The sequence below is a fragment of the Lissotriton vulgaris genome, chromosome 7, assembly GCF_964263255.1.
Source record: "Lissotriton vulgaris chromosome 7, aLisVul1.2, whole genome shotgun sequence".
NCBI classification, from domain to species: Eukaryota; Metazoa; Chordata; class Amphibia; order Caudata; family Salamandridae; genus Lissotriton; species Lissotriton vulgaris.
Window position 1 is genome coordinate 327,737,026 of NC_141695.1, and position 15,032 is coordinate 327,752,057.

The following is a 15,032-nucleotide window of genomic DNA, read 5'->3' on the forward strand; positions in this document are numbered from 1 at the left end:
TCCTAGTGGCTTCACTAAGTAGCCTCCAAAATCCCTTCAGGTCTGGCTCTAGGTTTAAAAAAAACCTGAATTTGATCCTACACGCCTCAGCGAGGAATACAAAGTCCTTAATTAGGATACCCTTCATGAGGTCATAGGAGTCAGCATCTTTCTCATAGAGTGGCAGGAGTCTATCTCTGCACTTTCTGAGAACATTTCCCACAGGATAGCACTCCACAGCTTCCTGTGGACCTGTCTGCCAAGGAAGACCCTCTCAAAAGCAATAAACCACACGTTGATATCATCACCCTCAAAGAGTTTTAAGACAATCCCTTTGGGGATTTTAGGGTCAAAAGAATCTACACTCTCCCTAGTTATGATTGTGCTGCCACCAGAGATGGGTCCTAGGCCCATCTCTTTTCTCTTTCTTTCTATAGCTAGGAGTTGGGCTTCTAAAGGTGCCCTCCTAGCTAGTCGTTTAAGGGCAAGCTCCTGATCTGAGACACCTAAATACTGCATTTAGAGGCATTTAAAGGGAGTACAATGTAGTAGCCAATGGGCTACTTACCTAAAGGGTGACTACACCCTCTACATGCTCACTCCATGTGGGGGATGGGCATATCTACTACCCATGTGGGGGGTGGGCACATGCCTGATCCTGATTAGAGTAGTCCCACCATCTGCAAGATGGTTGGCACTTACAAGTGTGCTTCACCTCAGCTCCACCACCTGAGGGGTGGAGTTGGCAGAGGGTGGTACACCTCCTATTCCTTCTATGTTTTCCCAACTGTCTTCCCGCAAAAAAAGGGGGTGAGGACAGGAAGGGGGACCTGTTCCCTCTAACAGGGGAGGCTGGGGTCGCATTACAAAGGAAGCAAGACCTTTGAAGCTCCCCACCAAGGATTGCGCTTTTTGACATGGGGAAGGTATGAGCACCTCTACCAAGGAAAAGGATTGTTTGCGGCCTCAGATTGCGCAGGCACTCTTCCCAATGGCGGTCAGAACACGGTTTGGTAGTAGAAGGCTGGCTCACTAATGTTTGGTAGGTTTCAGCGAGCCATCTAAGGGGTCTTCTGTGTGCATATGTTTAATAAATCTGAGACTGGAATGAGTGCAGGTTTATTATGTGAGATGTTTTCTACCAAACATCTAATATTTCAGTGAAGCCATCAAGAAGCTGGGGAACTCGTAATGATGAGTGTCCAGACCATGTACTTACTATGGCTTCCCTAGTCACTTCAGGGATCCATGAATCAACTAGGATATGGCAAGGATATTTCTGTTCATGCAGATATGCCCTCACATGAGATATAGTGCACCTTGCCTTAGGGCTAAGGCCTGTTAGAGGGGTGCTTTATCTATATCTCATGCAGTATCTATGAGCGTGGCACACAGGAATGTGTGCCATGTTGACTCTTCAGATTTGTCTGCACCAAGACACGCATGCTGCAGTGACAGTGAGCACGTGCTTGGTGAGGGATCCGTTAGGGTGTCACAATTCATTGCTGCAGCCCTTAGGGGCCCTCTTTAACCACAAGCCTCTTGGTACCAGGGATACCTTTTGCGAGGGACTCATATGTAAGCTAAAGGGGTGCCAATTGTGGAAACATAAGGTACACTTTAGGGAAGGAGATCTGGCACAAGAGACCTGGTTGGCAGGGACCCTGTGCACTTCCAGTCAAACCTACATCATTTTTCAGGTACAAAGTGCTGGCTAATAATGTCCAAAAGAGGCCCTTTCCTACAGTAATGAAGAGGAAGCTTGGCTCAGACAAAATCCAGAGAGCATAAACCAAAAAGTGAGTGCCATAAACTGAGAAGGAACTACAAAGGCAATGCAACAGAGAGCAAGCCAGAAAAAAGTGACAGGAAACAGACAGCAAGCGATGCATTATGCCAGCAATGTGCAAACCCAACTAGGGAGCAACGAAGAGCTGAACAGAGGCCGTTAGCCTGAAGATATGTGCCATGAACACCCACAAGAGGCGGGTTACACAGGAGTTCCCAAAGTACAGAGTGCCAGTGTTCACTGAAGAGAGGGGTCTTCAATTTCTTTCTGAGTTGCAGGAGTGTAGGGGCAGGTTTGAGGCTGGTAAGAATTTGCTCGAGATATCGAGAGCTTAGATGGAGAAGGATAAGAAAAAAGGAAGTAAGAAGGAAAGCAGAGTCTGTGTGGGCACTCCTTAGACACAGTCAAACAAAGTAGTATTAGCTCAGAACAGACAACCAGCAAACGTCACTGTTTTTGGTCTGGTTGACTACCAGCCTTTCCAAAAGACTTTTGTTTAATACAGATAGTACAGACAGATTAGGAGCTTGGGGGTATATTATCAAGGACGGCGTTAAAATTATCCCCGATTTAGCGGCGGAAAACTGCTGCTAAAGTTGCGATTAGAGGCTTGATAATATGCCCTGGAGAATTCCAATATAAGATCATGTTCCCACCAGAACATGGACTTCTATTGGAAGTCTCAAGGGCATATTGTCATGCCCATTATCGCTGCTTTAGCGGCAGTTTTCTGCCGCTAAACCGGAGATAATTTTTAACGCCGTTCTTTATAATATGCCCCTTGGTTCTTTATGGGCGCTGGTGTACTCTGAAAAAACGAGAAGGAAAACGACTTGCAGCTGTAGAAAAACATGCTGAATACACTTGTGAACCTGAGGTGGAGGCAGAGATTGCAGTCCAGTGGTTTGGACCAGCGGAAAAGGCAGATTGGGGGGTGGGAGAAACTGTACTGATTGTCACTGTACCACATGTGTGTTAATGGGTTGAACGGGGTAGGTGAGCCCTTTTTTGGGGGATTGTTACAGCTGTGATTTCATGTGTCTTGGAGTCTGTTTTTCAGACACAACCAAAGAAATTCAATAAAGATATATATATATATATATATATATATATATTTTTTTTTTATTCGAGCGGAAAGATCTTCTAAAAGGATAGTTGGGATCATATCCCTGGAGCAACAAAAAGCGCGTCATTGTCAGTAATCTTAACTAATCACGTTTTTCTTCATCAGTGTTCACATGGGAAAAAAAGAGGAGCAAAAATCAACAATTCTTAACTAACCTTTAGTGCATCTGCTATTGTCCTCATTTCTCGCGCCGGAGTCTGTCCCTGCCTACTCAGTGACGAATGATGTTGCCACATTATACGTATGACCCTATACTATGCTCATCCTTCTGCTAGGTGAGGTGCACTCACATCCACCCCCCCTTTACAGGAGGATCCAGAAAAAACTGATGGTATCAGACAAATACACCAACAGTCTTTATAATTGGTGTATCTGCACTCAAAACACCACCCAAATATGCCAAAAATAAATGAAGATATATTTAAAATGTTAACATGCTTAGATGGAGAAGGAATGGAGTGTGCCAATTACCTACATGGTCATTAAAAGATGCGGTTATTTAGTTTCGATTCTAATGAGGGGTTTGTGCAGGTCGGGTGTGGGGTGTAAGTGGAAGGCAGGTGAGAGAACGGATAAAGCATGCTAGACCGTGTCCGGTCATCCACTAGGACGCTCTCAACCAACAGGGTTTGCTTACCTCCAACGTACACACTTCCCTCCATGTCCACTTCAATTCCTGAATTAGCCTGTGAAAAAGAGAAAAACAATTTAAAAAAACTTGAATAGTGCCTTCCACCCACACACATCCAAGTCTTAATCGAACAATCACACAGGTTTTGCTCAAAGTATGCCATGGTTGGCAGTGTTAAAAGTGACAAGAAGGATCAGGATCGGGGAGATATGGTAAGGCGGTGGATGTCAATATTTGGAGACATGGGAAAAAGACAATTCCCCCATTCACTAACAACCCACAAAACTGTCTAGGTCTGGCTTATGGAGCATCAAGTAACTACTAATGAGACTTTAGGTCGAGACACAAAGTTATGCACCTTTAGATTGGCTACTAGAGAGTCACTGGCTCAGGGTAGTTTCCACTTCCAGTAGTTTAGCTCTTGTTGTTCAGTAAAAAGGCTGTGCAGCAACAAAGATTACATTGAATGCCATCACAACGTAATAACGTCAGCCTCTGAAGCACGTGCCAAAGTTGGTACACAGTGTGTAATGTTGACAGAGGGTAGGGGGCGGAGCTTGCCGGCGTCCATGAAAGACGTGCGAGAGCTGAGCTCCTCGCCTGAGCCCCTTTAATATTCGACAAAGATATCCTTTTGACGCCTTGCTGGCCCTAGCAGGGGCGGATTTCGCTTCTACGATCCCCAGAGCTAGCGGGGGCACCTTCCCGGATCGAAATCGGTGGTGGCATCGGTCAACGGACCGGCGGAGTTTGGCGTGGCGGACCAGGCCGCAATCCACGGACTCTCCTTGGAGTTGCCCGACCTACGTAACGCTACGTGCGGCGTGGAGTCCCTGTGAGGTCCCAGGCTGCCGGACTGCCTCCTATCCTGTGGTTCTCCTGGACTGGTTTGCACTGGTGCTTTGGTCATTGGACTCTGTCGCGCAGCTCCTCAACTGTGTCTTAGCAGCGGAGGCCTGGGGCACTCCGGAGAGGCCCGGGAGCCCGGAGGCGGGAAATTGCGCCCTACGGACACCGGCTGGCGGGTGACATTTCTACTTCGGCCTGCTTGAGGGCTGGAAGGGCACTGGTGCCGGGACACGTTTTTGGAGGGTGCTGGCGCTTTTTGGCAACCTGCGGTGAGACCTGCACTGTGGTGAGTGACTGGGGGTTGAGATCGTCCCCCTGGCCTCGCTCGTAACACGCGGCCCGCGGCCGCCATTTTAACCTCCAATCTTTGCTACGCACCGGACTGATTAACGGAGTTCGCTTCCCCGGCGCCCCCCCTGCATTGTGCCGGTGTTTGCTCTCTGACTCTTCCACACTGTGTGCAACGCCATGGGAAAGGGCGACAGAAACCAGCCGAAGCTCACGTTCGAGCAACGGAAGCCGAGGGGCGCGGAGGGGGCTCCTCCGGAGACCTCTTCGCAGGCGGCTGATAGCTCGCTTTGTGCGGACATTCGCGAAATGCTCGGTACCATGGAAAAGGGCTTGCAGGAGAGTATGTCTGCGATTGGCACAAAAATTGACGCTTTATCCTTCAGAATGGACCGGATGTCGGAGAGAGTGGACAAGCATGCTGAGAGGTTGGATATGGCGGAGCGTAGGCTGACGGAAGCGGAGGAGGCCCAGACGGAGTGGGCTAAGGACCGTAAGCAGTTCGGTCGTCTGCTCCAGGTCATACAGGACAAAACGGAGGACTTGGAGGCTCGTTCAAGGCGCTCCAACGTCCGCATCACAGGGGTGGCGGAATCCACCAACACTGGCAGGATGGAACTGTTCGTTGAGAAGTTGCTTCACACGCTGCTGGGGGAGGACGTCTTCTCCCCCATGTTTATCGTCGAGAGGGCCCATCGCACTCTGGGTCCCAAACTGCAGCCTGGCCTCCCACCGCGACCGATCATTGCCAAACTTTTGAATTACAGGGACCGTGATTTGGCACTACGGCTGGCGAGGGAGAAAGGGGAACTACAGTTTGAAGGCATGAACATTTCCCTCTATCCTGACTTCACGGCGAGAGTCCAAGAGGAACGGAAGCGCTTCGCCCCCTATAAGAAGCAGATGAGAGACATGGGGCTGGACTATGCCATGTTGTACCCGGCGAGACTTCGGATCAACAAACAGGGGCACTCGCACTTTTTCACCGACCCTGCGGATCTGAAAAAATCGCTTAAGGAATGGGCCAAGGAACAGCGCAATAGCCCGAGGGGTCAACGTACAGACGAGGAGGAGGCTGCGTCTCTGGATGGTCAGGGGTGATTTGTCCTTCGCCCCAGAGCCAGGTTTGGCTGAGTCATCGTGAGTGATTGTGTTGCACTACCAAGCCCGATGTGCCTTTTCTTTGCTTGTCTGGACCACGGTTGATGGGCCAGGAGTAGTGCTACTGAGTTGGGTTCTTGCTGACATTTACTGCTGTATTTCTGGGTTTGGGGGGGTGCTACCCGCAGAACATTGGGACTGGTTATCCACCACTCTGCTTACTTCCCTGCTGGGGCTGGGGCGGTGTGCCGAAGCAATGGGGGTGGGGCGGGGAGCTACGGTTGTACCTGGTCCTTGTCTGAGCGTATTATTATCTGGCTGGGAACCTCTGCCCCTGCGCTTTCGGCTTTTGACTCTCTAGAGGGTCTTGGGTTTGTAGTGGATTGTATCGGGTGGGTTCGGGGTGGGTAGTGCCATGCTCTGTCTGACCGGGTTGGGGTTGGTCGGCTGTGGGTGGGTGGTTGTTTACTGTGTTCTTATGCTGCTGCTAATGTGGTGTGCGGGGTTCGGGGTCTGTTGGGAGGGGGGTCTGTTTATGCCGACTACTGCAATGTGTCTGCTGCATCCTCTGCTCTGCCCTACTGTTTTCTCTAGTCTGCTATGTCGACCGCTGAGACACTAGGACCAGAGAGCGCCCTGGGCTCTCTGCGATTACTGTCATGGAACGTTAGAGGGCTTAATGATTTCTGTAAACTCAGGAAGGTCTTGGCGTACTTGCAGCGCCACCGGATTGACCTCGCTTTGCTGCAGGAAACACATCTGCCACTGTCCAGTCCTATGTTGCAGATGAGGGGTCTTGGTTCCGCTTGTGTTGCTGCAGGGTTCACCACGCATGCTAGGGGGGTGATCACCTGGGCTAATCCCAAATCCCAACTGTCGCTAAAGCGAGTGGCGGTAGACCCTGAGGGGCGGTATGTGATTGCAAGATGTGTGGGGAAAGGACATGATCTAGTGTAGTTCCTAGTTTCCCACTAGGCCCTGCGCATTGGAATAACATAAACAGTAGTATCGACGTGGAACTGTGGATATTCCAGGCCTCCACTGACTATGCTAAACTTAATTGGGTTGTGTTACCAACTAGCTCAGAGGTCACTGGAAACTTTCTTCTCTGCATGGGAAGTGATCAGCTTCCCTGGCACAGACAAGAAGGGATTCAGTTTTCCAACAACCGTGCAACATGACAACTTTGCTCCTCAGATCAAGAGTCAATCTCTAGGGTCGTGTGAAACAATAGACATGTATTTCACTCAGTCAGTCTAGTGCCGTTTACTTTCACGAGATGTAGAGAATAGAGAGACGGGCGTTTGTCAATAAAGGGTTAACATTTATTGAACAGTCTTTCTTCTCGTACAAGAGAAATGTATTGCCACAATTGCAATAATTGTCATTATGAAAAGTACGTACAGTAAGATAAGTATTGCGAAATAGAACTGTAAAAGCATTGATATGGTTTCTTAGCCATACAATGGTTTAAAAGTAATAAAACATATATACAGTCATATATACATTAGGCTAACATACTCAACTGGTGCTTCTAACTAAGCCTACCCCAGTGTGCCTGACCTAAGCCTAACACGTTAAAAGGGGAGCAAGTAAGTAGCTTTAAGTTAAGTTGGTTTTGCCAAGGTTTGTTTCAAGAATTCTCGTCTAAGGGTTTAGTCAACACCATACCTCTGAATAGAATGATGGAGGATTGGTATCTCCTTCAGGGGTCTCTCTCGATATCCCAGTCACCCGCGAGGGTAAACCGGAAGCGCCGGGACTGGATTTCTCTGCACGAGAAAGGCAGCGGCTTCTCTTCAGCGCGTCGAGGAAGGAGGGGTGACAGCGTCCGCGGGCAGCTGGAATCTGCTGGATGTCTTCGCAGAGGGACGGCTGTTCAGCTTCTTAAGCGTACTGCACCATAGTTCGCACTGTAGCGGCGATAATGGTAATCAGCAGCTTCACCACCACAGGATAGCAGGCTGCAGCGACAGAGTGCTAGATTTACCAACACAGGGTCATGCAGGCAGCCAGCATCAGTAGCTCGCAGCTCACAACAGCTCCTAACCGGGCAACAGGCTTGCATTGCTTAAGGCAACGTTGGTAATATTTATACCTGACAGGTGCCGGGTTTGACGCAAGCTTGCTGGACATAAGACGTCAATTAAAGATGTCACTAGGAAGTGATAGTTATCAGTTGCTCATTAGAATTCCATTACTAATCAAAACATAGCAAGCGGGGATTTCCAGGTTTGCTAAGGTTTTATCTTGTTGAAGAACTCGGAGTGTTATCTAGGAATATCAGATAGTGACTGCTGCTCTGTCATTGCACTAATTGGTCGCAAAGGAAGTGGCAGAGAGTCATGCTGGAATGTGGCTCTGTTCGTGTGAGGCCAGAGATGACTTTTCAGAAAATCGCACTTGAACGGTTATGCCAATATAGGGAATAAATGGATTTATAGCCGAATAGGGGCATAAGGTCACAGTATCGATCAGGAACCTAGATAAACACGCAACACCCACTCCACGGGTTAATGTCCATCAAAATTACTAAAACTAAGCAATTAGATGCATGTGTAACATTGCCCACCCCAAAATACATAAATGCATTCGAAATAGGCGTACTTGTAATACATGGAATTTAGGTACTGTACGTTTTTTTTTTTTTTTTTTTAAAGCATAGTAATCATTCAAAAAATTATTGCATTTGAAATCAATGAACGATTATGCAAAAGGTATTACACATGAAGTATCTCTGACAGAAGAAATGCGAGATAAATCATCACATAAAAATGCATTGTAATAACATGTGTGCTAGAGGCTGGTGTAACGTTGTTATGTCTCTAGATGTGTTTAGAAATAGAAGTGTGAAGCTTCTGTTCTCTAAGAATAGTTTTTACGTTAAGCAAAGAATTGTTCGTGCCAAAAAAGGTCAATATTAAAAAAAATTGTCCAAATCAAAAAGTTATTGCTTGAACGGGGAAAAATAGATTTCCAAAGCTCTTGGCAGTTTTTGTTGATCAAAACTGAAGGCCGAATTCAGAGTTCATGGGAACGCTGTGTGTCGGAAAGCTTCTTCAAAAGTTATTGTTTCTCTGTGGGTGAGAACATCGTATCAGACAGGCTCTCAAATAATTGGTCTACAAATTCAGGTAAAAGTTCAACCAAATTAGATAGCGCTGTAACTTGGCAGGTGTGAGAATGATTGCTGTCATCGAAGGCAGGACCAGCAATGCTCACAGAACGTTGTACCTGGATGATGTTGCTTTTGTCACTCGCTCCACTGTTACCACTTGGCTGTAGTACAGGAGTCTCCACGAATGCCGTCATCAGGATTGGTAGCCGCTGGGGACAACACAATGCGTGAGCCGTTATTGGACTGAGCAAAGTATCGACGTCCATTGGTACTGCTGATGGAAGTGAAAGACAGATGTCCAACACGCATTCATCGCCGCAAAGCATACACCGTAGCACAGGTAAAATGCAATTTTGCCATATCGGTCTGAATGAAAGGAACCAGGTCATGTTTAGATCTCTCAGCCTGGCCAATCCGAGGACGTTAGTTATCCTGTCCCGGTAGCGCATTGCTAGGATTGTCTCTTCCATTCCCATGGGAGCTATGTCTGAGCCGAGGCTTGCCATAACGAAGCAGGAGGGTCAAAAATAGAATCCCTGCGACGAGTCCCAAAAATAATGGTATGCCGCCAAAAATGGAGTGCACAAATTTAGGAAAGATTCCCAAAATTGCCTGGAAGGGTGTTAGCAGTCCCGTAAAGACTGTCTTAAATATGCCTGGGATGCTTGTTGCACTAGACATGTTAAGGAGTTGGCGGAACATTTCTACGAAATGCACGGGGCAATTTGTTGATAAAAGGTCATGAACCTCAGTAGCCGTCCTTGCGACTAGAAGATCATACGTCTCTTTAGATGACGTTATAGGCACGGTCGTCTGTAAAAGTACAGATTTCATTTTGCTTAATGTATCAATTCGTATAGAATAGAGATTCAGACGAGGCCAGATGGGAGTCACTATGTCTGGAGGCCCGCTCGGGAACAATGCTTGCATACAACATTTGACCATGGACGTAACTTGTACTAGATAACTTTTCCCTGGCGTCAGGCCACAACATCTGTGATCCGTTCTAAGAATGTAACTCCCGTTTGCGAGTTGCACAAAGAAGGGCTCTATCTGAGTTGCAGGTGTGACTAGCTGGTGGCATAAAAGGTTGTTTGAATTTCCATCACATGCTCCGTGTAAATTAATACCCTGACACAAAAGTATACCGCTTAGTGAATGTTTACAATTTTCACCACTAAGAAATACATTTTTGTCACTGTCACTATAGCAAGAATGAGTGTATGGTAATTTCCATTCGGATTTTACATATCCTTTACCCAATTGTTCATACTGGCCAGCAGGTATGTACTCAAGGCACTTTTTAAATCGGAAAGTTGTTATCGGAATTGTGATAGTTCCGTGTATTATCCATTCAATGACAGGACTCTCTGACATTGTCAATGGTAATCTCTCGAGTTTTTCAATGCTCAGGATTGTATAGTCTGCTCCTTTCTGTGCCAAACTGATCTGTTTATCAGTAAGGTTAAAACTGGAAAATAATGACGTTGTGTTGATTAAACGCCAAGGCACATAGCCTGAACGAAGATTTTGCAGCGTCCAGCCTAATTCTATAATAGAGCGTAATTGAGACTGGCCATGTTGTAACATTAGCAAATCTCTGTCTATCACATCAAAGGCAGAGGATACAATATTGTCCAAAGAATATATCCTGGAAGACAGAGTCGTTAACCCATTGTCTACCACAGAAAGTGATTTCTCCAAATTAATACGATCAATTTCTCGTATTTTTTCAGCAGTTTCAATTTGCTTTACTTTCCAAGCCTCGTTGTAAGCAGCATAGATACTGGTCGCTATGAAACGCTTCTGACGCTGTTTGCGTGGTCCAAGAATGAAATCGCGCAAATCAGCACCATCTTTTAGTAAAGACAAGTGTTGCTTAATTTCAGCCAGTGTGGATGTAGTTAGCCATTCTAGGCAGAGTTTCCCTACACTGTATGTTGTTATAATCCCTGGATGTTGTCTCTGGGAGTATCTAGGGTCTAATCTGGTCATTTTTAACCCCTGTGTTTTATTCAGGAATCTATCCTGACAGCTATTTGTGTCTGTAGGCCAGATTAACCACTTTTTCCAATCAGGATGTGTTCTGTTGAAATTTAAAATGTGTGACACGTCTAATTCAATATCTGTGGTTGTATTCTCAGGTATTGGCTTTGGTATAGACGGTGTTTTAAGGTCTTTGATCTTAGCTAGGCCAAGACAAGATATTTGGTGTATTGTGTCATTTAAAAATAACATTTGTTCAGGTATTATGCAGGTTCTAAACAGTGCTTCTATGCCTTGCACCTGCCAATCTTTTGTACCCCAAATTGTTTTCGTTTCAATATTATTTTTCCAATAATCAAAACCAAATGTCATCATTTTGTCATAAAATGCTTCTGAATATATCAATTTAGAATTTGTCAGCATTGTTTTCATTCCTGTTTTATCTAACAGTTTGTAATAAAACGTTTCTGCATTACTGGTGTTAAACCCTGAGAAGTATTTGAATTTCTCAAAAAATGCTTTAGAACTGCTTTTTGGTGGTGTAGAACAATGTTCCCATTGATTATACATAAAAACATTTCTAGGCTGTGCAGATTTATGCAAGTAATGATCCCCATAGTGGGTGTAACAGAATAACTGCTCATAACTAGATGAACCTTGTAAATAATCATGATCTGTGAATCTAGCTGACATTACTAAATCAGACATCATGTCATTAATACTGTTAAAGTCCCAATCATCAGAGAATGTACTAGGTGTCACAAAGTCACTTAAGGAAACCTTTAGTTGATGTGGATACTTCAGGATTTCGACCGGACCATATATCTCATAGTCTGTTTTCTCCCATACTACCCCACCAGGTATTGGAATTGCTGTGACATTTACTGTTGAGAGTTCTCTTTTCTTCACGTGGGATGATCTGTGTGGTTTCAGGACTAGGTTGATGTTCTCACTTGCTGTGTCCATTCAATTGTAATGAACTTCCCTAAAATTAAAACTAAAATTAGGCAGAGTAGGAGTATGAATACCCCTGAAATAATCCAATGCTCAATCAACGGTGAATCCAGATATAGTTCTTTGATTTGTTGAAGGAGTCCTGTTGTATTTTCTTTAGAAATCTTTTTTGTTTCTGGCATCACTTCGGGGTCGTTTTGATCTTCAGAGAAGTTGTCGAAGTTGATGAAATAACCAGAGGCAGTTCTGTCAATTGATGGGATTGTTCTTTCAATCTGTCTCTCGGTAGCACTTTCTGATGCCACATCATTGTAGACTGGTGTTGTTTCTTGACGAACTGTTTCAATCTGTGTTTCAAGAGGCACGAGTTCCATGGCATTATTGCATAGTCCTTCATTGTGCACTGTAGGCTGATCGAATGTGATGAGTCTTTTAGTTTGAACCTCTTGGATTGTTGCAAGTTTGGGTATTCTGTTGTTTCTTGGGAGTCCACTGGGCCTACTGTTGATTATAGGCCACATGCTTGTGGTTTTACCAGATCGATAGACATGACTCTGTTCTCCTTTTTACCAGCAAGGGGCGGTAGCACAACTGATCTTGTTCCGGTGACTGCTAAGACAGGTACTGCTTTTCTGTAAGAAGGCCCAAATTCCTTCTTCACCGCGATCTTTTCTCTGACTAGATCCCCAATCTTTGGAATCCAGACAGGCCTTGCTGGAGCTGTTGCGGGTGGTGCCTCGTCAGTGGTACTTGGCTGTGGCTTTAACTTTATGTTGCTTAAGGATTTTCTTGTTTCATTCAGTTCCTGTAAAACAGCCAAACGGTCTTTTACATCAAAGTGCGTTGTTTTTTCTTGTACCACTGACATCTGACTATCGAGGTCCTGAACTCGCATTCTAATTCCGAACAATAGTTCGTATGGGCTGAAACCTTTTAGAGAATTTCTTGGCATGTTATTAAGACTAGTCTGGACACTTATTAAATGTTTGACCCACCCAGCGCCTGAACCTAATACCTTCGCTGTTATAGATTGCTTTATGTCACGTTTTTTTCTTTCTACCACACTATTCCCTTCGGGGTGCGACGGACAAGAATACCGCAACCCAATTCCCATGCTGGCCATGGCCTCCTTATAGGCTCGAGAGCTGAAAGCAGGACCCTGGTCAGAATGGAACGTGGTAATTGCGTATGTGCCGATAAAGACTCGCAAATCTTTTATAACCGTTCTAGCGTCAGCCGAGCGCTGGAGGCCTCATTATTTTAAGTGCTTTTCGTCTTAACTGTTAATAGGACGCAGGATGGGGTGTAGGCAGCGTTACGCTCTTTCTGACTGGTAGCCAGTAGCATGGTTCCTTACTGCGATCCCTATTACAGTTTTCACAGTTGTTTGCATATATTTGGTGTTCTACACTCATTCCCGGCCACCAGAATACTGATTGTAATTCAGTCAGTGATTCCTTGATCTCTCTGTGCCTTAGACCCAAACCCATGTGTGCGTCTGCTATTAAAAATATTCTCCTGTTCATGTTTGGAATTACTCTGTCCCCCACTCCAGGGATTCGAGCAAAAGGAACGGAGTTTGCATCGATTATGTATGCATAATTGAGTGGATAGTTTACGGGTAGTGCTGCACAGTCGCCTTTTACGGTCGTTTTTACTGCCAGCATGGTTTCCCCGTCTATGTACTTATCTGTACGCTTTTTTGTGGCTACGGAAGCCGGTTTAGTTACTTCCGCTATGGCTGTATTAGCCAATGAATTCCCTGCAACGTGAACGTCATCACGTTGAAGACTCTGTGCGTGAATCACGTGAGCCTTTTGTAGTTCTTTGTGTAAAAGAGCTACTTGTTCCCAGAGCAATTTATGCTTTATTGTGGCACCTGTGTCATCTTTGTAGTCGTTTTCGATCCAACTCTGCAGTTTATTGTTGTAAGAGTTGACGCAGAAATGAGAATCGCACACTATAAGTGTCGGGAATTCACGTTCTGCATTTTCGAGCGCCATCTTTAAAGATCTGATTTCAGTTCTTTGAACCGAACAGTTTCTTACAGATTCAGTTTTTGTTACTTTCGGTCTGAATTTACCGCACAGCCAACGACCTTTAATGATCGCACATGCTGCATCGTAGGATTTTCTCTCTACGTTGAAATGCTGTACAAAGCTATCTGTATAGATTATACAGGCGTATTGTGGGAGAGGCAGAATTTCGATTGGCAGAGGATATTCTTCTTCATATTCTAAATCATTCAGTTTTTCAAATTGCGGGGCGAAATAGTATTTCACGTCTTCCACTCCTAGAGAATCTATGCACTGTATCCATTTCGGGTCCAGTGACACTGTAGACAGGTTTACTGGGCTGAATAGCGCTTCGAAGGCGGATTCCGCTGTAAGGATATTAATCCGTTTGCCGTGTGCTAGTTCTCGTTCATTTGCTAATGCGATTTGCACTGCGTTCACAGTTCTTTCTGTGGGACTGAATGTTTTTTCTGCTTGTGTGTACAAGTGAGATTTAATTGAAATAGGTACCTTTTCTCCCTCATTAGAGGTCAGGTACGTGAATCCGCATCTTCCTGGGATGACTCGGATTACAAGATCGATCGTGTTGTCACGTGTATCTAATTTTGTTTTTGCTAACGTGTCTGTTTGCAGTGATCTCAAAATTTCTGTGTGTTTTTGAGTCCAATTGATTTGTTTTAAATCAGGTTTTATTAGTTCGTAGAGAGGTTTAACCCTCTCTGCGTAATTTAGGATGTAAGTTCTTCCGAAATTCAGAAAACCTAGTATGGATTGTAAATTCTTCAGCGTTTTTGGAGCTTGGAGTACAGCGCACTTCTCTAAGAAGTTGTCCGCTAGGCTTTTCCCTTCACTTGATAATTCGTACCCTAAGAATAGTACTGTCAGATGGGCAATTCGGGACTTTTTAAAGTTGAATTTGTAACCCTCTGCTGCGAACCCAAGTATAATGGTGTTCACTCTTTTCAAGTGAGTATCCAAGTCGTCGTCTGTGAGATAAATATCATCTACGTAAGATAATGCTTCATCATCATACATTTGTAGTAACTCTGTTACCCTAGCTGAGAATAGTCCTGGGCTGTTCTTGAACCCCTGTGGGAGTCGACAGAATTTTTTCTGTGACCCAAATGCGGAGAAAGCGGTCAAATATCTGCTTTCTGGTGCAATGTTTTGACAAAAGAAGCCATTAGAAATGTCTA

General features: G+C 45.2%; 1 protein-coding gene across 1 annotated transcript in view; it reads right to left on the bottom strand.

Moving 5' to 3' along the window:
• LOC147701492 (bifunctional polynucleotide phosphatase/kinase-like) overlaps positions 1 to 15,032 on the bottom strand; it is a 101,206-nt gene that overhangs the window by 44,913 nt on the left and 41,261 nt on the right. Inside the window, exon 9 of the mRNA XM_086930184.1 lies at positions 3,532 to 3,580. Within this exon, the coding sequence (XP_086786310.1) occupies positions 3,532 to 3,580 (49 nt within the window). The remainder of the gene's footprint in view (positions 1 to 3,531; positions 3,581 to 15,032) is intronic.